Source organism: Onychostruthus taczanowskii, unplaced genomic scaffold, assembly GCF_017590055.1.
Source record: "Onychostruthus taczanowskii isolate IOZ18803 unplaced genomic scaffold, ASM1759005v1 scaffold72, whole genome shotgun sequence".
Lineage (NCBI taxonomy): Eukaryota > Metazoa > Chordata > Aves > Passeriformes > Passeridae > Onychostruthus > Onychostruthus taczanowskii.
In genome coordinates this window covers 2690470-2714088 of record NW_024505008.1, presented here as the reverse complement: position 1 = coordinate 2714088, position 23619 = coordinate 2690470, and the positions used below count along the sequence as shown (strand labels likewise).

General features: G+C 34.6%; 1 protein-coding gene across 1 annotated transcript in view; it reads left to right on the top strand.

The window, feature by feature from the left end:
• Positions 1-20495, top strand: part of SLF1 (SMC5-SMC6 complex localization factor 1) — a 33359-nt gene extending 12864 nt beyond the window's left edge. The window contains exons 8-18 of the mRNA XM_041422247.1: positions 983-1141; positions 1668-1834; positions 3104-3241; positions 3891-4056; positions 10477-10621; positions 11876-12021; positions 13945-14111; positions 14605-14708; positions 16657-16749; positions 17131-17313; positions 19656-20495. Of these exons, the coding sequence (XP_041278181.1) occupies positions 983-1141; positions 1668-1834; positions 3104-3241; positions 3891-4056; positions 10477-10621; positions 11876-12021; positions 13945-14111; positions 14605-14708; positions 16657-16749; positions 17131-17313; positions 19656-20152 (1965 nt within the window). The 3' untranslated portion in view covers positions 20153-20495. The remainder of the gene's footprint in view (positions 1-982; positions 1142-1667; positions 1835-3103; positions 3242-3890; positions 4057-10476; positions 10622-11875; positions 12022-13944; positions 14112-14604; positions 14709-16656; positions 16750-17130; positions 17314-19655) is intronic.
• Positions 20496-23619: the final 3124 nt, after the last annotated feature.

Genomic DNA, 23619 nt, shown 5'->3' with positions numbered 1-23619 from the left:
TGGAAGAGGTTTCGCAGGGCACTAATGGAATCATCATCCCTAAAGAGATTTAGAAGATAGGTACAAGTGGCACTTAAGGACATGGTTTAGTGGTGGGGTTGATAGTGCTGTTAATGGTTGGACTCAATGTTCTTATAACAATTCTATCTGAGCTATTCTATTAATGCACACCAAGACACAAGATTTTTGGCAGAGATCATAAAGTTTACAAGTTATCAGAGACTAAAGCAACAATAAGTTTATGTAACTGTTTAATTCCCAGCAGTGCAATCAGTCTGATCCTGCTTCTCTCAGCTGTGGCTCCTTATCCCAGAATTAGGAGAAATTTGAATTTACCAGAGCATCTGGCTGTGTGGTCAAACAAAAAAGCTGTATTTCAAAAGAGTAGTTGCCTGGCAGAAGAAAGCCATGCTTCATTTAGCGTTACTGTTGCAACTAGCTTGTGCATCAGCTTTGGTTTGAATCTGAACTAGAGGAAAGATGTAAATAGCAGTGTACCTGAGACCTTCAATAGCTCATTAGTGTCATTAATTTGTGATCTCTGGACAGCTGAAAGTACAGAGAGTAACAGGGAAATTGCAGAGCAAATACAGCATCTCATGGAAGCTATTGCATCTGTCTGGGTTCTCTGAAAGCTGTAAAGTTAAGAGTTTTGCTGTCATGAGTAGCAGAGAACAAGATGGGAGTCCTGTGCTACTAAGATCTTCTTGACTGGAAGGACCCCTTCTGCTTGAAAATGAGAGTCCCTTTCCCCCTGCCCTGGCAGGGATGTAAGGTGGTATGGAATAACCTCCATGTCTCAGTCACATCCCTCTGGCTACTGCTAAAATAAATTCTGTCCTGTCAGGAACCAGGATATATAATACCAACATTTTAGTTAGGGATTTTCTTGTTCATTAACTTGGTTGGTTAAAGGGTTTTTTTAATTTAAGCTGGTTTGGTTTGTTTGGTTTTTTTTTTAACAATGATATCTCATTTTTAGGTTAAAAGTACTGACTGGTCCAAGGGCACTTGGTCTATACTTCAAGGATTAGTGGAAGAGGACTTACTTCATGATGTAGTCACAGAACTTGCTGCTGGCCAAATGTACAGTGCACCTCCTGTGCAACTTCTTCATCCTCTTCTAGAATATGTCCTATTGGTGAGAGATGAAGATTAAAGTATTATTAAAAATAAAAGCAATAAATGGAAGTATTATGATCTTTGCTTCTGACATAGTATTTAGTTGTTTTTAGTGATCCATTCACCCTTCTTTTTGTGCTCATCAATGTGCCTGTAAAAATAAGAAAATATTTTTAAAAGGGCTTTTTCAAATTAGTATTTATGTGCAAGACAAATGAATGTACTGCTCTAAATATTGTGGAAGGCTTGTCCACAAATATTTTTTGTTATTTTTAGAAACAGTACTATGCTAGTACACTGCAGATAGAGAGATCGATTGAGAACAAGGTTTGCTCTAAACAGTGCTGCATTCAACTGGCATATCACACCAGAGCAGCTCTTTTTCTCCTTTTTTTTTTTTTAACTTTGTATTTTTATGCATGTTACTTCAGTGATTAATTTTGGCCACTTGAGATTATAAAGATTAAATAAAATAAACTCTTAGTGATTACAGATATAGATCTTTGGCTGATTTGGAGGTAATATTATTTTCTCATTTTTTACAGGGAAACACCGATACAGTATTTTTTGCCAAACTTTGTCATATTTTTTATGCTGTTCTTCATTATGAACCTCCCTGGAAGTCCCCTTCGATGTTGAAGTATTATTTGGATTTTCTTCAGTGTCCTATCTGTAAGAAAGGCACATGGTCCTTGATAGAGATGCTTGTAAGGTAAGAAAGATTAATGAGGTACCAAATGCAATCGTTATGTTACTCCAAACTCAGAGACAGCAGAGGAGAGTTGGCATTCTATTGCAACAAAGTGCTGTTTTCAACAGAACAAGTTACCAGTATGTGAAAGTCTAGAATTGGAAAAGATTTGGACACTTCACTCTATGTTTCAAAAAGTGTTAGCTCGCAGGCAGATGAAATTTTTTGCAAGAAAAATAAGTACATTTTCTTAGCCTTAATAATTTTTAAAATTATTTTATTTCTGACACTCTTTACAGAGTATAATAATCTGGGTAGTCCTGCTGTTGTTGTGTGTATGCATATAAACACACACACACACACATGCATATATCTGCAGTTATAAAGCAAATTCAAGGCTTGTCTTGCCAAACATGAAGTTTCATGTTGTATTTAGATTTTAAACATAAACTTCTTTTTGAAGAAGTCTGATTATATCTTACCTATATCTACAAAGACAAGACAGTATTTAGGAGCTGCTTGGATAGTTAGTCTCTGCTTTATCTTGAGAACTTATTTTTTGTAATTTGCATCAACAGAAATTAATTCTTCATTTGGAAAAGAAACTACACCTCTTCTTGTAGCTGTGATAAAGCCTCAAGTAATATTTAAATACTTTAATACTATTATGTTTACAGATACATGAATGTGTGTGATTGTAAGCATGTCTTGAAGTACATGAAAGACAATTTGGCTTTTAGATGAAGTATTTTATCTTTCACTACTTCCTGGAGAATGGGAATACCCAGAAGTTATATACCTGGTTCTAGTATTCAAAATTCTAGGCAAAAAGTGTGTTTGCATGTTACGTCAGAATTGACAGTCTGTAGTCCTGTCAATTAGTATGTATGAACTGTTATCTGAATAGAGGTTTGTAGGATGTTACCATGTCTGCAAAATACTGCAAAATTATCTTGTGTTTAAAGGATTTTAAAGAAGTTCTGTTTAATATAGTAATTGTACAATATCTCAAGTAGAGACAGAGAAAGGAAACCCAGTTAAATTACTTAGTTTACACTATAATACAAAATCTTCATCTGGAAAACTAAAGCTCAGTCACAAACATGTTAATTTTTTTTTCTTTTGAAAAAAAGCTTTAAACCTGAAAATTAGGCTTTAAAATGTTGACTGTTGCTGAGGAGCAAACTATTTCTTTGTCAAAAGAGATCAGCTTCATTATTGGCTTTTTTGCCAATCAAATATCTGTTGTTTCTGTCATACAAATGGAATTTTTCATTTTTTATTTTTCAGGTCTTGCCTTTATTGTGAAACAGTTTGTCATATGGTCACACTTTCAGGGACAGAAGATGAACTGAGGATAGTTCATAAAACATTATTGAAATTTTTCTCTGATTTAGTAAAAGGCGAAGTAGAGTTCCTGACAAAAAGGTGGGATTTATAGAATTTCTTTATTTACAGCAGCTTGTATCCTGATTTGTGTATATCCCTTATAAGATACTGCTCTAGAAAACAGTTTAGCAATTCCATTTATATTTTTTTTAATTTTTAGATTGTTTATTGTAAATTTATAGGTTTCTTATAATGATGGTTTTTTGCTTTTTCCAGCTTGTTATTCCAGTTCAGATTTAATTTTGCTCATAAAGTTGTACTTTTAGATTTGCAGTACTTCACTGTTCATTCTTTAAGGTAGACAAGCAGCATTTTGAATATACTGATGTATGTGTTTGATTTTTTTTTAATTCAAATAACTGTTATCTCCTTATTGCCTTAGAGAGACAATTACCTTTCCTTGGTTTATGAAGTATAAAAGAAGTCTATGTTTTTCTTCACCTTTACATAGAAATGATGGCCTTTATTTTTTGTAAATAGTGGCACAGTATTAGAATTCCCTAGGTCTAACAGTAATAGTCATCATAATTGTATTTATTCTGCATCAGAAATTGTGTCTGATCTTTCCATAGGCAAAAATCGCCAAATCTGTGTGTATTTTGAATGAAGACAAGGTTTCTGTCTGGTTACTGTAATAATCAAAGTGGTATAAAGCTTTAGGTTTTTTCCCTTTTTTTTTTTTTTTCAGTTTGGTTGAAGGAACAAATTCACAGCATCAACAAGTCCTGCCACAGACAGTTCTTCTGAAGACATTCTTGCTTGAAAGTGGAACCGCAGTGCTTTTTACCAAACACATAAATATTCTAGCAGATTGGGTCATATTTTCCCATAGAGAATTAAATGGAAAAAATTATGTGAGTGTGAATTTTATACTTTAAAATAATTAAGATGAACATATTTTTTTAAAGGTGTCCCTTTGTTCATTCTTTTGTGAGGAATTATATATAACAGCTGCTTGTTATAGAGGCCTTTTATTGTGAAGCGTGCTGGTTTTTGCTCCACTAAAGAAATGAATTGATCCATAAGATACTTATATAGATATGTAGAGAAGAAACGAGTCATGAGTAGCTTGTTGGCTACATTCAGATGTTCACATGCCCTTACCAGCAGGTATTACTGTAGTTATTACAGACACCAGCTTGTTCTCTCAAACAATATGGTGTAGTGAAAGAAGTGATTATCTTATTTTACAGTGACAGGATTCCGGAAACATTTGAAAGAGAAACCTAACAAAACTAATACTGTTTTTTGTTGTTTGCTAGATATGCATTATTTTACTGTAATAAAATGCCCTGGTTTTCTTCTTAAGTCTTTTAGTTTCATTTGGAATATTTCCTAGGACTTAGCATTAAAATGGAATTGAAGGCAACTTAATTGCTATTCTGTGACCTGCTGACCAGCAGGACATTGACCTGAAAGATACTAAGTGTCCTCTATACCACCTCTTTCTTTTCAGAAGCAAGAGGCCTTGTAAAACATCTTTGACTTCTAGATTCTCACTTAAAATAAAACCTAACTGCTGTCTCTGCATTCTCTTTTAAATTATTGTGAGAGCACAGAATAAATAGGTATTCCATTCACTTTTTCCGTACAGTAACAGAACAATAGAAAATCAAGTATTTCAGGGAGAAAAAAGCACTTTCAATATAATACCAAGTAGTTATTCATTATGCTATGAAAGCAAAAAGATTAAACATAATGAGAGCTTCAATCATCTTACCTAGCCAGACCTCCTACCTTTTTTGAGGGCTGTCAAAGCAAGACATTGTGAAACAGTGCTGCTTTTTATCCTCGGTCAAGATATTTAAGAAATGCCTAAAATTAGGCTTCTATACCCATATTTATATTTAAGCAACCTATCTTTTCAAAGGTGCTGAGCAGCAAGCAGGCTTACATGCAGTTAGTGTCAGTAGCCATTCTGTTTCTTCGGAAAATGACACTGCTTTCATATTTTTCCTGGTGTTGAATCTGCAGTTTAAGTGTAGGTACCATTTAGTTTTTTCTGCTATGCCTTCCTTCGGCAGGTTCCAGCACTGTAAGCCATGCCTTTCTGATAAACCTTTCTTTGCACTGGCAGAATAATCACTTTTATCAGACTGTATTACATATATGAAAAATAAGCTTTTCCCCCATACACAACATAAACCACGGAGATCTGCCTCTTGTTTAGGTTCTATTTGCTTTATGTACATATATCTCAGAATTGTCGTTTCAGCACAAATCTTGGATGTCTGTTGCTTTCTCACTTTGATCTTACACACTATAATATAAACTATCCTACACAGATTGATTCTAGCCTTAAAAAGCAGCCTGTTGCCTCATAATATCTGTAGTGTATTACATTTTTTTCTAACAGCTTTGTTCCTCATATTTATTTATCTATTGCACTTTCTTTGCCATTGCATTTTTGGCAAAAATAAATTCGAAAACAAAATTCCATATTTTTACAATCCAACTCATTTGTCCCTTCATTCACTCTCAATCTTGTTTTACTAAAGCTTGATATTTTTCTGTATTTTCAGACTAATTTTAAAATTCCATTACACAGTTTAAAATGTCATTCAGAAAATCAAAAGAGCGAAACCTCCCTATCTGTGCAGACAGAACTTTTCTCCTTCCTTTTTCTATAATTTCAGAGATACTGTGTATTTATTTATGTATTTTCATGTCATTAGAGGTAGCATACAGGGTGCAAAATTGTCCTTCCTGTCTTCAATTTGAGGTGTGAGTCATTGTTACCAGTTTTGTTTTATAAAAGCTGTTTGCTTAAGACGTAACACGTCACAAGAAGTGTGTAGGGCCGTTCAGAAACCTAAATGAAAGGAATGGTTTTGGATACTGTTTCTCTCTGCATGTGGCTTGTAGCACATTGCAAAGGAGTGACCAACCATATTTCTCAGTGCACCTAAGTGTGTTAGCTTGTGGGAAGAAACAAACATGCATCTTGTGATATGCCAAACTTTTGTACAGTTCTTCAGCAAAAATATCTATAAGTGGAAACAGATTAATAATTTAACAAAATTCTGTATTTGAACATATCTAATATAATATTTTATAACTGGTAAAAGTGAGAGTTATTAATTTTTTTAGCTTTTTAGAATGAGATTCTTTTTTTTTATGATTCAAAGAGGTTGCAACAAAGAGCGCTAGAGTGCACGGACAATGTCTGTGTATGTTTCCTCTCTCCTCCTGCTGAGTTGCTGCAAAATTATGTTTTAAGTATATGTGTAAACATACCATGTAAAAAGAGCAGTCCAAAAAAAAGCAAAAAACAAAGCATGAAGTTGAGTGCATTTGTTTTCTGGAGTTAGATAGAATTTGCTGTATTTTAGAAGTAGCAGAATAAAAATAGTAACAGGAAATTGGACATCCTCACTGATCACTGGGTTAACCTGTTCGAACCACATGGGGGAATAATATTGATACACTATTCTTGTAGTTAAAAGGCAATGCCAAAGAACATTAAAGATTTCCTATTATTTGAGCTCTTCAAACGAATTTTGAATATAATTCTAAAATAAATTAACATATATTCTTTGTTATATTATTTAAACAGGTTTGATGGAGGAACTCCTGGTCAAAGTTCCTTTAATCAAATTTCTTAATTCAGTTTTAGAATTTACCAGGGAATGTGTATGTTGCTTATAACACTTCTAGTTGCATTGAGCTATTGCATGGCTTTTCACAATGTCACAGATGGTATCTTTCATCCCTGAAAATACTGGTGGGGATTTTTTAAAAAAAGCTGTCTTACATAGCCTGATAAAGAGGTGATAAAGGCATTCATTCAGGTTTTTGGTTTCATAGTATAAATTTGTGTGGTGTAGAACCAAATGTCTTTCTGGTCTGTCACTTGCAGTCATTTTTTTGGAAGTATATTTGTAGGCATTTGTGGAGTACTGCATTTACAGCTCATGAAAAAAACCCTTTTCTTTAGAGTTCTAAAATAACTCAGTAATTCAAAGCAAAAAACTTAAAATTAATTTTTCTATAAAAACTTTTATGTGTAAAAACACACTGTGAAACTTCTGCCACTGTAGCACTATATTTGACTTGACAAAGCATTAAATGGAACAGCAATGTAGGAATTGCATTTGCTAACCTAACAGATATCAGTTGAAGTGATGTGACCTTTGTATGCTAACACAGTCAATAGCTTCTTCCCACTTCTGTGCTTTTCTTAGTGAGATAGCTTTGAATTTCAACAATAAGAGCAAGGAAGAGAATTTTGAAAAGAGGTTTCACTGCATGTTACTTAATTAGCTGTACATGGTGTAGTGGGTCAATCTCAGCTGGCAGATAAGTCCCCACCCTGCATTGGGTTGAGGGAGAGAATCAGAAGGACAAATTAAAAAATGTATGACATTATATACAGAGAATTTAATAAGTGAAACAAATACTTACCCACAAGCAAAGCAAAATAAGGATTCCGTTCAGTGCATCCCATCAGCAGGCAGATGTTCAGTCACTTCCTGGAAAGCAGGGCTTCATAAGGCATGGCATTTACTAGGCAAGGCAAACACCATCACTTCAAACATTCTCCCTTCCTCCTTTACCCAGCTTTTACTGCTGAGCACAATGTTCAGAAGGTCTTTGGTCATTTAGGGTCATCTGTCTTGGCTGATGCCCCTCCCAGCTTCTTGTTGTAGAAGCAGAGTGGGGAAAAAGAGGTCTTGGCACTGTCATGCATGGTAACAAATTCCAAGTTTAATGGAAATGCTTGGGGTTTTTTTTTTTCCTTTTTAATACTGCATATGTTTTCACTACCGTCTATTGTTTTGTGGTTGAAATTAAAAATACTTTTAACATGTTAACATTTAAACATTTTTACTACATATGGTTCTTTCAGGAAATTAGATTAATTTCCCTCTCTCTCATTTGTAGCATTGAACTGTTTATTTAAAATATTGAGGAAAAGTTCTTGGTTTGTCCTACTGTTCTTTTACAAAAATGCCAACCAAGCCTACACTAGTTGGCAGTATCTGGTTTGTCTTGTCAGCATGCAGAGATACTTGGCTGGGCAAATATAGAAGCAGCTAGAGTACCAGCTGCATTTAATATTCACTATATATCTGACTGTGAAAAATTACTAATACTTGCAGTATTAACAGTCATTATTTCAGTCTGCTCCCTCAATGTCTGCATTCACCCCCACCCTTTTTCTTAAAAGTATTTCAAAAAGGAATTAGTTAAGGTAGTGATTTAGAAACCATAAAGAGAGTGTAAATACTTGTGCTTTACATCTCTATCTATCTCAGATTACACTTATATGTCCTTGATCCTGTCGCTTAACTTTTGTTAAAATTGTGCTTATTTGCTGTGTTTGTGAAATTTATTTCCAGTAAAGAACTGTTGGTGGAATTATATTATTCAACCAGTAATTTGCTTTGGGGTCCAGTGATAAGAGGTATACATACTTAAGGGAAATTTAAATGCATTTCAGATATTTTAAATTGTTCTTCAGCTTCTTTTCTTGAATCCTCAGAAGATAGTGTAAATGTACCTTTTTAAATATTTAAACTTTAGTTTAAAAATTATACTTTTAGGTTTTTGACATGCCATATCTGTGTTCTCTGGTTTTTTTTAATTATGAGATTTCACAGTTCATCCATAATTAAGTATTATTACATAGTAAAGGAAGGAGCAAACCAAATCAAGTAGTGTTTAAGAAAGTAAGAGGAAGTAGGCCTGGAAGCAATCTTGGAGATGACATTCGTAACAGATTTTGTCTGGCCAGTTCTTAAAAATCTTGAGTGATGTTGATTATGCTTCCACCACACACCATGTTTATTTGTAGTTGTATTTATTCCTTTTCTTTTGAGTGATGAGTAACTTAACTGTAGTGACAGTATTTGTGTAGTTTTCAACAAATTGCTTTATAATTTTTTAATTATCATCTATGTCACCATCTCCGTTGTTCATATGCACATCTGTTTGGTGCTCAAACTGGTTTTGATGCTTTTCAGCTCCTAAGGAATCCTAGTAAATTATTTTAAACCAACCTTGAACATATTTTGTTCTCAAAGGAGTATCAGACAAGTCATTGACTGTAGTGTGTACCCATTGAGTCTGGTTTGTCTCTTACCCAAAATTGTCCAGTTTCAAATACTCATTATTTCTCACAAGGTGCAATATATCAATTTGTGCTCTAGTGTAACAGTAGTAATTCTCTATAGAGCCCTAGGTCAGATTAATTTCATGTGTTCCTGCTACGGTGCCTGTGCTCTTCTCCAAGCGGTGCTTTCAAAACATGTGGTCAGACGAATGACGTATTTCAGAGTAATTTTATAAAGTATTTCTACTGTGGCTCAGGAGGGTATGTAGATAGATGTGACCTTGCAAAGACTAGCTCAAACATTAGGAATACTGCTTTACCTAACCAGTATTGATTGAGTTCTCACATGGGTGAATAAATGCATTCATCAATCTAATGATTTATTATCAATAACTCATTCATTTATAAATGCATTCTCATGGTGGCATCTGGATAGCTAAATTCCTGTGTATTGTCTTGATGCCTCTTGAAGAAAATACACCAGCTTTCTTTACTTGTTCATTACCATTTTCACAGGATCACTGAATAAGCTGAGTTAGAAGGGACCCATAAGGATACGTATATATAGATATATTCTCTCTTGTTCTCAATCTCTCTCTCTTTTTTTTTCTTTTTTTTTTTTTTTTTTTTTTTTGTGTGACTGTTCAAAATAGAATATTGTAGGGCTAATATTCAGAAGGATGGCTTTTTTCCTACCTTTTGCAAAGTAACTGACAAAGTTTCTTCTGTGCATTTTTCCTTTTGGCACAGACATACATAGTCACAAAAAGAGCTTTATTTCATTATGAAATCTTCTGAAAAAGGCAATGCTAATAGAGCAGGGAGAAAAAGATCCCTACAACAATTGTCAAATAAAACACAAGATTAACTGGGATAAGTGCAGTACTTGCAATCTTATGGTTAAACAAAACCTAATTTAAAAATAAATCACATTGCAATTATACGTTTTGACAACATTTTGCATATAGTTTTAGGTGATGTTTTCATAGAACCTGATTTTCTCCATTACCAAATCTTAATTGATATGGCATCAGTGACACTAATTTTGGTGATCTGGCTGCAATAGTTAGCTTTTGAGCAGAAGAAAGGCCAATGAAGGAGTAACGTGGCAGCAGAGTGAGCTTTTATCTGATGTTTTCTATGTTATTTCTAGTACACTATCTGTGAATTTCTTATATATTACAGATCAATAGATGCACCTATGCTTTTTTCCATTTAGGCTTTCAGAAGTGAAGTTGCTGGTCTATTAAATGCAATTCTTGGAACTGTAGTGGACTATTGGATTGTCTCAGGTTTGCTTATGGACAGGAATGTGTTTCATCAAGTGCCTGATTTGGCGCATTACGTTGCCATTTCATGTGATGGTAAGTGTTTGCAATGCCTCTCAAAAGTCTTCTAATCAGATACACTAAGTCCTAATTAAAATCCTTGGTTTATAGTTTCAAATTGTTTTTAACCCTTGTTGCAGCTGTGCACTGCATGGTGTGTACATACCCAGGAAACCATTTTATTCTGTATGTGTCTGTCGGTGTCAAGCAAAGATCAAATAGAATGGGTTTTCTTGTTAAAATCCCTCTAAATAAATGTCTAAATGTTGATGTGAAAGCAAGACCACACAGTCTGAGGAAGGAAAAAATCTTTTGAGCTCTCTTGTCTGTTTAGGAGAAGCTTTAAGCATATCATAATAAAACTTAAATTCAGGCAAGCAATCGGAGGCACCTTACTCAACTCAGACAAATTTTATCACTCCAGAAAATCAACAGATAGCTAAAGACACTTCAGTTGTAAGTCTAAAACCTACACTGAACTGTGTGACTCCTACAACTTCAAATGAAATATTTCAATGTCTCCCTCCAAATCCTTGGACTTAATGAAGGGAATGGGAGAAAATTCCATTGAGTCCCATTAATTATTGGAGTTCCTCCTCATTAAATCGACTAGGTAAACAGAAACATCATAACTCAAATAACCATTATCATTAAACATGGAATGTCAGTTGAAGTATCTGTACTTTTAGCAGCAAGGAGTTGAGGATCTTGGAAGAAAAAATTATCTCAAGAAAGTATTATTTTAATTTATTTTCAAAATTAATTCCCACCAAAGCTTCCCCTGACTCCTTTTCCAATCATCATTTTCTGTGGTACATCTGAATGGGGTTGCAGTTTGCTTATGGTGACTTTCAATGTAGAACTTGTAGGTCATCTGCATTATTTGTGGATTTCTTGTTCGTGTGTTATAACTGTTATGTGAACTTGTGTCTCGTCGAGATTTAGAATGTGATCACTTGCAGAACTTCACAAAAAAAAATCTATTCTAAAAATAAAGGCATAATTTTTATAATATTATATTAAGAGCATTTTAAAAAGTTTCACACAAAAAGTGATGCTTTGTCTTCTAAAATGTGTTTAACATTCTCTCAGTATCTCGATATCTTACCAGATGATGGTTAAAATCTATTTTAATGGAAAGAATATTACTACTTCTTATGGAGAATAAGCTGCTGAATCTGCAATAGGAGCAAAAAGCCTGGAAGATCTATCTTCTCGATAACTACGTATGCAGATTTCTGTATTTTCATTTTAGGCTTACTTTATTTTTTTCCAATTGCTTTTATCCAGATTTTTCTGTATGTCAATTAAAAATGTTTATTTGTGCCATACCATCCGACTGGCTTCAACTGTTTGTTGCAGAAGCAATTTTCAAACAAATGTGTTTACAGAGGACTATTGCTGTTTCTACAGAACCTCTTTCTCTTCAGAAAATAGTAAGTAACTCCTTAAAAACTTATCACACTTCAGTATTTTACAAGTATTTTACAATTTGATTCATTAAAGTCTTGAAATATATCTTCTCTTTGTGGTCTAAGTTCATGCTTGTTGCCTGCATTGTCTTTCCATGTGTTCCATACATTTGAATTTCTCTTTGCCTGAGATCTGGATCCAGAACAATAGTAAGGTTTTTCTTGACAGAGAATTTGTCAACCTGATATCTGTGTACATGCAGTTATCATGAAAGTGAAAAAATGCAACAGTGGAAGCTTTTAAAAATAATCCCTGATATAATGATTGCAGCGTTCCATTTGTACTTAAGTAGAATGCCAGATATAGTGTGATTTTTCTCAGCTACCTTTTCCTTCAGCATTTTTGAAGGGATAGGTCCAGGCATATGTTACATAGAAGATTTTATGATTTTGAACCACAGTGTATTCCTGTGAATTTCTCCTCTTAGAAAGTTTCTCCTACTCACAAACCGTTGCCTGCTTTCAAATCACAATTAGTGATAGTTGTTGAGGAAAAACAGAAAAAAAGAAATTCTCAAAGAATCTTTTGAGAATTTCTGCAAAAGAAGTTCTCAAAGCCATGACCGCTGGCAGAATGCAGGCAAATCAGGGCAATCACACAGTAATGTCATGCCCTAATTTAGAGTCTCATTTCAGTAATTTTAATACTAATGACTAAACAGAATAGGGAATCCATAGCTGTTTGTCTGTGTTCTACTATTCTACAGAGAGAGTCACAAAAAATCAAATTTATACCTTTGTACATTTCCCATACATAAGTTTTCATAAATTCTGCAGGAATTTATTTTGAAGAGAGGTCATTGTTTGTTAATACAGCACGTTTAAACAGAGGTTGAACAAAAGACTATCAGAATTCATAACATAAGCCAACTGCATACTAATACTTGATGTATATTGCCACATATAGAGCAGAATTGCTACTTTCAGTATCAACATGACTACTGATCACTCTCTGCAACTACTTAAAAATTGTTATAGTGCTTGAAACAAGTCTATGTGCTTTTGTTGTTTTCCTTAGTATGACTCAGTCTTCTTTCTCATTCCATACAGTTAAAAATTTCCAGTTTTGCCAGTTCTTCTTAGACAGCATTTTATCAGCTTGGCTTTTCTCTGAGTTCAACAACTCCTTGGTGGTAAATGTGCAGTGAAGGTGCAAGTAAGGTGTTCCCCACCTACTGCACATTGCTCGCAAGATCTACAGTGAACTGCTAAATACTCAAAGCCTTCCTTAATACCTTTCTTCCAATATAATTGTTGTGTGTTTGATGAATCCTCCTCACTGGCCTTTTTTCTTATGCTTTTGCCAAACTGCAGATACTTAGATGACTTTTTTAAATGACCAGTGTAAGTGGGTTTGAAGCTCTGTGTTACTGCAAAGAAGCTACCATCTACAACAGCCAAGGCTGTCCTAATAGAGAGCACCTAAGGGATAACTGGCTTACTGCCTTTGTGATGCTCAAAGACTTAATCCAACCCCTCATCTCAGAAGAGATGAAGGAGTGGAATGAGTCTGTCTTTAATCAAATTGCTCCTTGGTTTGGGAGCAGAAAGTCTGTAAATACTTTGTTTTAATATATGAAAGTCAGTTAACTGTACTCAAGTCTTAGTCTGGCTAAAGAGATCCAGATTTTCTCAACTGCCAGAAATCTGAGGGAGGCCTAGAATTTCCCATTTTCTGTCTTAGACACCAGCCACTCACTGAGGCCAATGTAGAGTGAGTTACAAAAACATTGAATAGGAATGCAAAAGACAAACTGAAACAATCTAGATGTACAGTCATTCAGAGATCAAGAATGTAGATGGATACATGTGGATATAGATGACTGCTTTGCAGCAAGTGTAACAAAAGAAAATTTTTTCATTTATAAAACGTTACTTTTGCAACAGGTTTGTTCCTATTCACCTGCTTTGCGAGAGATAGGGATGCGTGAGACAGAGATACACAAAGCAAAGAAAAAGAAAATAGGGCAACAGCCATGCCCTGAGTCTCAAAGGACATTACAGATGCTAAATGGCGATAAGCAGAACCAAGTCAAAGTGCTGCCTGATCTACCGTAAGTAATACCTATAACATCACCAGTTTCATTCTGCTTTGGGGGACAGCTTCTGACCTGACACATTTCTTGAACTTTATGTGACCTGTTTTGTTGTCTACAAATTGCTTTAACTGACAGAAAGCTCCATTGTAAGCCTGTAACACCTCTGGGCTGGGATTTCCCCTTTTCTCTTTGATCATCAATTTCAGTGTTTATGCAGACTGATGTAGTTTTATTTGTCTAATATTAAATTTATAGGGTATATACTAAGTTCACTGTTCATAGAATAACCTTTAAAGACACTTTAAAAGTGGGCAATCCTATTTGATTTCTGTTTTAAATACAGTCATAATTAAATGTCATAGAAATTATGTAATTAAGACATTTGCCAAAATGATGCTGCAATGGATAAATCTAAATATCCTGTATATACACATTTAAAACCATTAAGAACATATACATTAATTAGGAAATAGTAATTTAAAATGTGTCCCCTTTGCTTTCTTTTCAGTGACTTAATCTTTAAAAAGCTTAGAGCAAAAGCAGAAGTCCAGACTGCACACACCAAAGAGAGTTATTTTTTTGCTGAAGAGGTACACAAGAGAAATATTAAAGGTATTCTACTTATCTAATTTATGTTAAGAAGTTTAAAATGGTTAGAATTTATAGTTTTGTGTTTAAAAAACTTGTCCTGATGAATGCTGGACTAAAACGATGGCTTATGCCCAAGAATTATTTTCTTATGGTCCACGTTTCTCTTTTGCAATGTCTATTTAAAAGGAGGAATTTGTATATATGGAAAATAAAGTTGCCTTCTTCATTACCCTCCTCCTTCCATACATTAAATACAGCGCACAATTTGTGTGAGCTCATTCCAGTCTTACCTGCCTTACTTTGCTAATCCACCTCAACCTGTGCTTGGTTAGGATCAATGTCTTCTGATTTGCAAGTATAAGTCTGTCTTCATCTCACTGAGTCCTAGACATTTTGTGAATAAAGACTGACGAGTATGCTATGTTACATAGCTGTTTTAAGCATATGGACTGTTTTCTTCCAGACATTCATCCCAGACTATTAAATGTACTTGGCTTTTGTTTTAACTATTCTGGAACTCATGTACCTGAGGAATAAAACAGCACTGCAGTAATTCATTCAGTTCCTATCTACTACACAAGTTTAATAACTGTATTTTGCATGAGGCTTCCTTTACTACAGAATTGCTTGCTGGAACTACTTTTTCATCTTCATCGTCAGAAATTTACCTACAACTCTATTAATATGACACCCAGGAGAAGGCTCAGGAAAAAAATGGCAAAAGCAAGCTGGAATTGTTCAAAAAATTAAAAACAGAATTGTATCACAAACAAAAGAAGACCTCACCCCCTATAAAGGTTTAAAAGAACTTCAGCAACAGAGTCAGACCATACATTTTTAAAATTTGTTCCCTTTGTTTTTATTGCTTTTGCAAGTAAACAATTGAATTATTACATCTGATTTCTACAAAGAAAAGTGAGCTGAAGGACTTGGAGGAGAGGGGGAGGGAAGTGGAACCAAACAAACCAATCCTGCTTTTATTTCTATTCTCCCCTGCTAAAATTATAAGTAGTGTCTTCTGTTGAAAGAATGGGCACAGAGTTGATAGATTTATATAGTAAAGGTATTAATATAACAAAATATTCAATGTAAATCTTACTATAAAAGCTAAGAGATCTAGCCTAAGATATCCTTAATTTCTAAAATGTTTGGTTCATCATCTTTCACCTGGTATCAGGATTTTCCTCTGGCTCTTGTTCAAAGCTAATCAATTATTGAAAAGAAAACAGCATTTAGAATGTGTCTGAAGTTTTACACAGAAGCTAGTGGTGTCTATACATATATAAGCAGCAGCTCTCAGTTGTTTGCTGTTTAATTTTTCAGACTTATTTAAGCTGTACATGGTATTACAGTGGATTTTTTTCCCCAGGGTCTACTACTAATAATAATTTTATTATTATTATTAATTTCCCTTTTTCTCCCCTCCTTCTGTACTGTAGCCAAGTGAGAGAGCCTATTGAGAAACAACAAACCATCTACTAATAAATATGAAGTTTTGATTTTTACTTGAGTGTGTAGAGGCACTTGTGCTTAGCCAGAAACATTCATTTGAATTAAGCTATAAACACTGTGTAAAAAGAACCATACATCTTAATGTAGGTTCATGAATAAATTTAAGGGAGGGCAACTGCATTCTAAAGTTTTATTGCATCAAAACCCAGTATTTTTTGGTGTTTTGTGATCACTTGATGCTTTTATAGTGTGATTGAAGCTTTAAACCTTGAACTAGAGGGGAGATAATTCCTGCGTTAAACCATTTGCAGTACAATTTCATTGCTGGATCTCTGGTGGAACAGAAGCTCCGTGGGGTTTTTTTTCTTTTAAGATGTTTAAAAAGGATAAAGGAAAATCGTACTCATTATTGAGCTTTCTGGTACATAACCAGGTCTCCTAGTTCCAGACCCTTTGATTATTTTCTTTAGTTGCTATCTTGTCTAGTCTAGTGTAATCTATTAATTTTTCATGGTAGGAGAGACAGCCCTGCATAAAGCTTGCAGAAATAACAAAGTGGGGAGATTGATTCAGCTTCTCTCTGTGCCGGGAACAGATGTTAATGTCAAAGGTAAGTTATTAATTTTCTCTACAGAACTAAGAAATTAAGACACATAAAGAACTATATTAGTATCTGTTTGGTAACAAGTTTGTATTTATACAGTCTGAAACTCTTTCTTTTTTAAATAACAAAGTGAGGACTTTACAGCAAACATTAATGTAAGATGAATTTATAACTGAAATGTATTTTAACATCACATTTTCTATTGATTTTTAAAAATGCTCTACTTTTTCAGATGCTTTTCAATAGAATTTCTTCTTCTGAAATCACAAGCTGCCATTCCAGCTGTAAGAGTACTAAAAAACTAAAGTGTTTTCCTGTCTAATGAATGACATTAACATTTCAGTACTACTTCTGCTGTTTTAAAACTTCCCTTGATTTATAATTCAGATTATGCTGGCTGGACGCCTTTGCATGAAGCCTGTAACCATGGTAGCACAGTGTGTGTCCGTGAAATTCTGGAGCGTTGTCCAGAGGTAGACCTGCTCAGTCAAGTGGATGGGGTGACTCCTTTGCATGATGCACTGTCAAATGGACATGTAGAAATTGGCAAGCTGCTACTTCAGCATGGGGGTGAGTGCATTTATGCTAAACTAATTTAGGGAAATTATCCTCTGTTCTGAATCCATATGAAGTTCTCAGTGTTTTTCTTGATAGTTTCCTAAAAAGTTATTATGAAATATTTTAACATTTTTAAGCCAAGCTGGTTTGTTTACAGTAAAAATAGTACTGTTTTCACACTTACCTTGATCAGCTGAATATGAAATTAACCAGGATTTCCACATGTTTTTCTAATACAGTAATGTTTTTATCCTGCATTTTACACCATATGTATTGCAACTATATTCTCCACTAATGAAAAGAAAGATTACCTAGTCACCAATCAAGGCTAAGTATTTTCTATTGTTTTGATCTATTTTTACCACAACACAAAAGCAGATTGGTTAAATATCTACATATTCATGTATTTCAACACAAATTTATTCAGCATTTGTGGAAATTGATGTGATGGTCTCGGAACACAATTAGGTTAGTAATTAGTTTAAGAAAGTAATTATATTGTACTCATAACTTCTGTTTAGGGGTAATAGTTGGAGGGATGCCTTAATTTCTAAAAAAAGGACTTTGCTTCTTGGGCAAGCACACAATGTTTTAAACAATACTTTTTGTTCAGAGACAGGGTATTTGTATCTTGAAGTATGTACTGTACCAATGTATTTAATTTAGCATGTTTAAAAAAAACCCCAAATATCCACAAAGAATCATCTTGGATAACAACTCTTCCTTATTTTAATTGATTTACTAAAATGAGTGTTTGCAATATCTGTACCATTGTCCAGTGTGTAAACTCTGTCAGTGTAAACTGTGCTTTATGTGCCGAACCCAGAGTTTTTCAGTAAAAATCATTCTGTGCTTAGTCATGAGGCAGAAGAGTGTATTTAGGCAGCCTATTAATTAAGGTAGAGAAACTAAATTTTAATGGATTCTTGGCATATGACCCTCTGTATTTAGTCTTCTCCTGCCCCCTAAAGGCTGTGTCTCTGTCTGTTGTGCAATCACCAGATGATAATCAATACATTCCTTCTGCAGTTCTACCTCTGTTTACTGAGTCTTAGTTCTGTAGCCCCCAGGTGTTTTATACCTCTACTGTGCCATGTCACCTTGGCATCTAACATGCAAACCAATACCTGGGCTCAGTTCTATCAGTTGAAGTGATGCAACAGCCAATATTATAGTAAGCCCAGCTCCTCAACTGGAAATGGCACTGCACTAACAGATGTGCATTTTTCCTAGGCTGTTGTGAAGAATAGGTACTGGATGATCGTGTTATCACAGGGGAAGAGCTCTATTTGCACTTGCATTCATCAAGGTTTTCTGGCAACTGTGAGGCTGTGTGTACCTTTATCTTTGCCTTTGTCACACTCTGAGTTATGGCCTGTCAGGTAACTGACAGGCCCATGGTAGAAAGCATGTTACCTATTCAGTGTGAACTTACTTAGCTCAATAATTTAGAACACAGAAGTTAATGATACTAAATAATCAGTAATAGTAATAATGATACAGCTTTAATCTGAGCAAAATTAAAATATCTATTGCTGATATTAAATGTGAGAGTTCACCTTTTGTCATTAAAATATATTTCTGAAGAAGTGTTCATGTTAATACGGTATCATTACTTTAGCACAGTAATACAAATTTATGTAAGAAGATTCCTGATGTGTTCATATTTGAAAAACACTTGTAGTGGCTAATAGCTTTCATTTTTTCTTACTGATGCAGCCTTTCTTAAGCTTCCCAAGACATATGTAAGCTCTTTAAATATTAATAGGTCCCTTGTACTAATAAACAGGAAATACCAAAAGGATTTATTTGTTCAGACTAGTTCTGAACAAATAAGTATGTTCCATTTACTTACTTTAAATCTATTTATTAGAGTAATTGCGTTTTGTGTTTCAGAAATCTGTTAAGATGAAATTTCTAAACTCAGTTGTTGGGGAAGGCTTGGATTCCTACCCCACACCTTTACCTTGCTGCACAGCACAAGGCATAAGATTGGCCACACCATCCAGAAAAGTAAAATAAAGACCATCATAGTAACATGCCTTTAATTTGAAGTCAATGTCAGCAAATAACCTAGTCTACAAAGTACTTAATAGAATTTTACAAAAGTAGTAACATTACATTTTTGCATACTCTATGCAAGTTTGTAAAGAAATTGTTACAAAGGGTCTCTCTACAGGTTCTATCTTGTGTTGCAAATGTGTAAGTCATCAGTTATATTAACATAACTTGGTACAAAAAAGGAACGTAAACAGACACCTGGCTTCTGGCAGTAAGCAGGCCAAAAATCTTGTTCAGCTGCCAATTCATCACAAAATGTGCTGTTGTTATTAATGTTTGTGTTTTTCCTGAAGGGCCAGTCCTTCTAGAGCAAAGGAACTCCCATGAGAAATTGCCACTGGATTATGTCGAGTCAGTCGCAGTAAAGGAAGAACTTTTGAATCTTGTCTATCCAGGAGAGAGCATTGAAAACTTCTATGAATGCAGAGAACAAGATTTTTGCAATCAGAAGAAAGAACTGTATTTGATTTTATTTACTAAGATGCTGATTAATTTTTGTTCTGTTTATAATTTGTCTACACCCCTGACTGTAACTCTGAGAGCGATAGCTTGTTCAAATGTACTTCCAGTAATGGTTTATGATAGCTTTAAGATGAAAAATGCATCTTCTGGAGATTGGGTGGTAGATACGTATTTTAAAGAGCTAGAAACTTTTGAAAAGCTACCACAGTTTCTTCAAGAAATATCTGAAAGCATGTTATTCTTCCCTGGCGAACAGGCAAAGGCCTTATTAGCAGTTCTGGAAACTATGGTAGAAGCATGTCAGTGCCTAAATCTTTCTAGCAGTTAAATTCCAAACAACCACATGGCTGAATCTTGAGTGTTACTACCTTCTACTTGCCTAACAGATCTGAATGTGTGTGATCTTAGGAATGTGCTACATCATTTACACTCAGTTAAACTGTCTTGGAAGTTTTGGGGGTTTTTTTAAGTGCCTTGTGCCATATTCTCTTTGGTTTTCGGAGGCAGTGACCCTAAACTTAAACCAAACAGTTGATTGTTTCATTTCCTGAGAAAGGCTTGTGTCTACATGTTTTGTTATCCTTTAATAAAGCTAATGTTATAAATATGTCATGAAATAAAAACATATGGAAAAGCAAATTCCTTCTATCCATTTTCATCTTATTAAAAAAAATTATATTATGTAAATTAATTGCATATTGCAAAATTCAAAAGAGAAGGCATTATATATTTACAGAATGAATATTTAACATTTCTCATGTCTTTGTTTGATAGAAATGGTCACAGAAAGACATGTGGAAAATGTTGTTCCTCATCAGCACTATGTTGCTTGTAGTCTCATTTATTTGTGCAGTGACCCAGTGAAGGAGACTGGCTCGGACACCTGGGTGATCTGCAAAATTCCAGCGCATACCACTTGCTGCTTTCCAAGTCAATGATGCTTTGAAGAACTGAATTCACCCTCAGCAAAACTTAAGGCTGTCCTTGGCTCTGCTCCAACTCTTACTGGCTTGCAGTGATTTGATAAAACCATTACTCTGGCATGTAATGATCTGGTATCATTCCTGGGACTACCTCAAAGGAAGATACAGAAGGTGGCAGAAATCTAGTTATGTTGGGAGAGGAATTTACAAAGGATAGAACAAGAGTTTAAGCATATACTGGACATCATATTCTGAAACTAAGAATGGATATCCTTAAAAATTATGCCCCACTTAATATGGAACTTTCATTCTCCATTCTGTGAGTACACATAAACTACACATGATAAACCCTCTAAACTAATGCCCTAACCTAACAATTTAGGATTATATGCTACATATTCTATCAGACATTTAAATTAAGAAAAATTTCCACACTGTTCTTTAAAAGGTATTGAAGGCAAGGCAGATGAATTACCTAATTGTTCTTGTGGGTTTTGGGGAACCCTTACTGCTCATTTATACAGAAACAACTACAATTCCTGCCCTGCATCTTTGTAGAGATCTAAGTAATTCTATACTAGTATCTGGAAGAGAGACAAACAGAAGTTTATCCCTTTCCCTTCCAAGCGAAGAGAAATAAGAGCTGCTTTAGAGTAAGGATACGTGATTTATTTTTTTTCTAAGAGATTCAGTAATAGATTACTTAGAAACTTAGCCTTTAAAAGGTAGGTACAACAACATTGCAAATAAGCAACATTGCAAATTCCAGTTTTCCTGTAATAGACACTTATTATAATTTTTTAAAAAGAAAAAAAAAAGAAAAAAAAGAATGGGTGTGAAGTAAGAGCTGCTTAAGTAACTGATCTTGCTAGACCAGAGGGATTAAATTCCATTGATGCATCTGGCATGCAGCACATTAAAATTTCCATTTAGTCTTTCTGCAGCTGAGATATATGATCTTATAGCAATCCACAGAAGATGCTCAAACCAAGCTGACTTTGGAATCAGACCTTCCTTACAAATGTTCCATGCTTAATGACCTATTATTATTTTTATATATGCAGGCAGAACAACCTGCTCTAATAGACTAAAATGTCAATGCGTATTGGATTTGTTTCTGTCTGTGCACTTTTAATTTTTCTCTAGTAAGAAACACTAAAAAAACCTTTGTCATACATGAAATGGACTAATAAAACTTCAGTATTTCCTTTTGTCAAACAAAATGAAAGAAATGTTATGTGTTTACTTTCTAAGGAGTGCAAAACATAAGTTTACAATAGTAACATTTGCTTTTAGTCAATAATTTGATGCATAATTGTGAATTTTCAGTAAGTGGGATTCAGAGGACCCTGAAAAACTTATGGTGGGTCTCAAAAAGCAAATCCTTCAGAATATTCAGAATTCTAACATACCGCTGACTAAAATGAAAGCAGGAAAAGCTTCCATTCCATTCATTTTGGCCTGATTCTGCTTATTTAGGAAAGATGTGCCTGCAATTATTTGTTATTGTTTATATCATTTAAAAAGAAAAAAAATCCGCACATTAATCATTTAAAAAGTCATACTTCACTACTTAAAGTAATATCAAGTACCTCCCTCCAAGATCATGTAGGTAACATATGCTAAATTACCATAATTAACATTGGAAAACAAAACAGTCAAAAGTTAGCAAATATGTTAATTATGTTCCAGAAGTAGCCTCAGCTAAAACAGTGTCTGTGCACATCATCAGTCTTTATATGGTAGCATAATTCTGTTCTAATATTCTCTTAGTTTAAGGATCATACATTCAAAGTTTTCCTGTTATTTCCCAGTTCTTGCAGTTCAGTTTTACATATACTCAAATTTGAAAAGTTCATACCCTTAAAAGATTTTAAGCATATCAGTCATATTTAACATAAAATAATATGCTTCATCCAATTTATCAGAGTACCTGTTCGCTTTCAGTATAGCAAAACTTTCCTGTTAAAGTGAGATCTATTAATAAGTGATTGTTTGCTTTTTAAAATCTCTCTTGGTATGTAGGGTACCCTGTCTTAGCTAAAAGAACACACAAAATCACCCTTCTTCTCTAAATGCCCACATTTCACACACTGACATACTTCAGAAACACAAAGGTGTATCCTTCCATATACAATACGGAATATAAGTATACATATTTGATAAAGTATATTATTCCCTCAATCAATCCTATTTTCCTAAGCCTTTAAAAAGCCTTTTAAAAGTTCTTAATTATTTTTCACGTTCAGCATACAGCTGGAGAATATATGTACCAGATGATGATGCTGCAATGCTACTTTCCAGTCAGGTGAGTAACAGGTTAGCAAACTTGACAGCAGTAAAGCAAACGGTAGAGGACACTGGGATACACGAGTCAGGAACTTGCACACAAAGATGTTGGTCAAGCTTTGAAAGTTGCCCAAAAAGTTGCATTAAACATTAATTTCAGTGCTGTATACTCTGTGTCCCGTCCCACTGGAAAATGGGGAGTCAGGGAGGATTCTTTTTGATAGATTTCTCAGAGGAGAATAAAGCGTAAACACAGCAATATTAGATCTGAGACCCGTTTACTGATAAAAAAGGGTGTTCCTACAAAAGCGAGTTAGGAAAAGGAGCACAGAGGGAAAAAAGAGAGACGGAGAAAGAAAACGAAGACAGGTGAAATAAATGGGCAGGAGATCTTTCTCCTTTTTAATGCCTTTATTAAAGAGAATCAGCTCAGCTCAGGTGGGGAGAATGTAACCTTAAACAAAAATAGATAACTTTTTATTCATAACAACAGGGACAGTACTACCACAAGAACGCCGGCACTCAGTCACCGCTGCCTTGGCAGGCGGAGCGTGTGCGCTGTAAGCAGCGCTGCGTTTGCGTA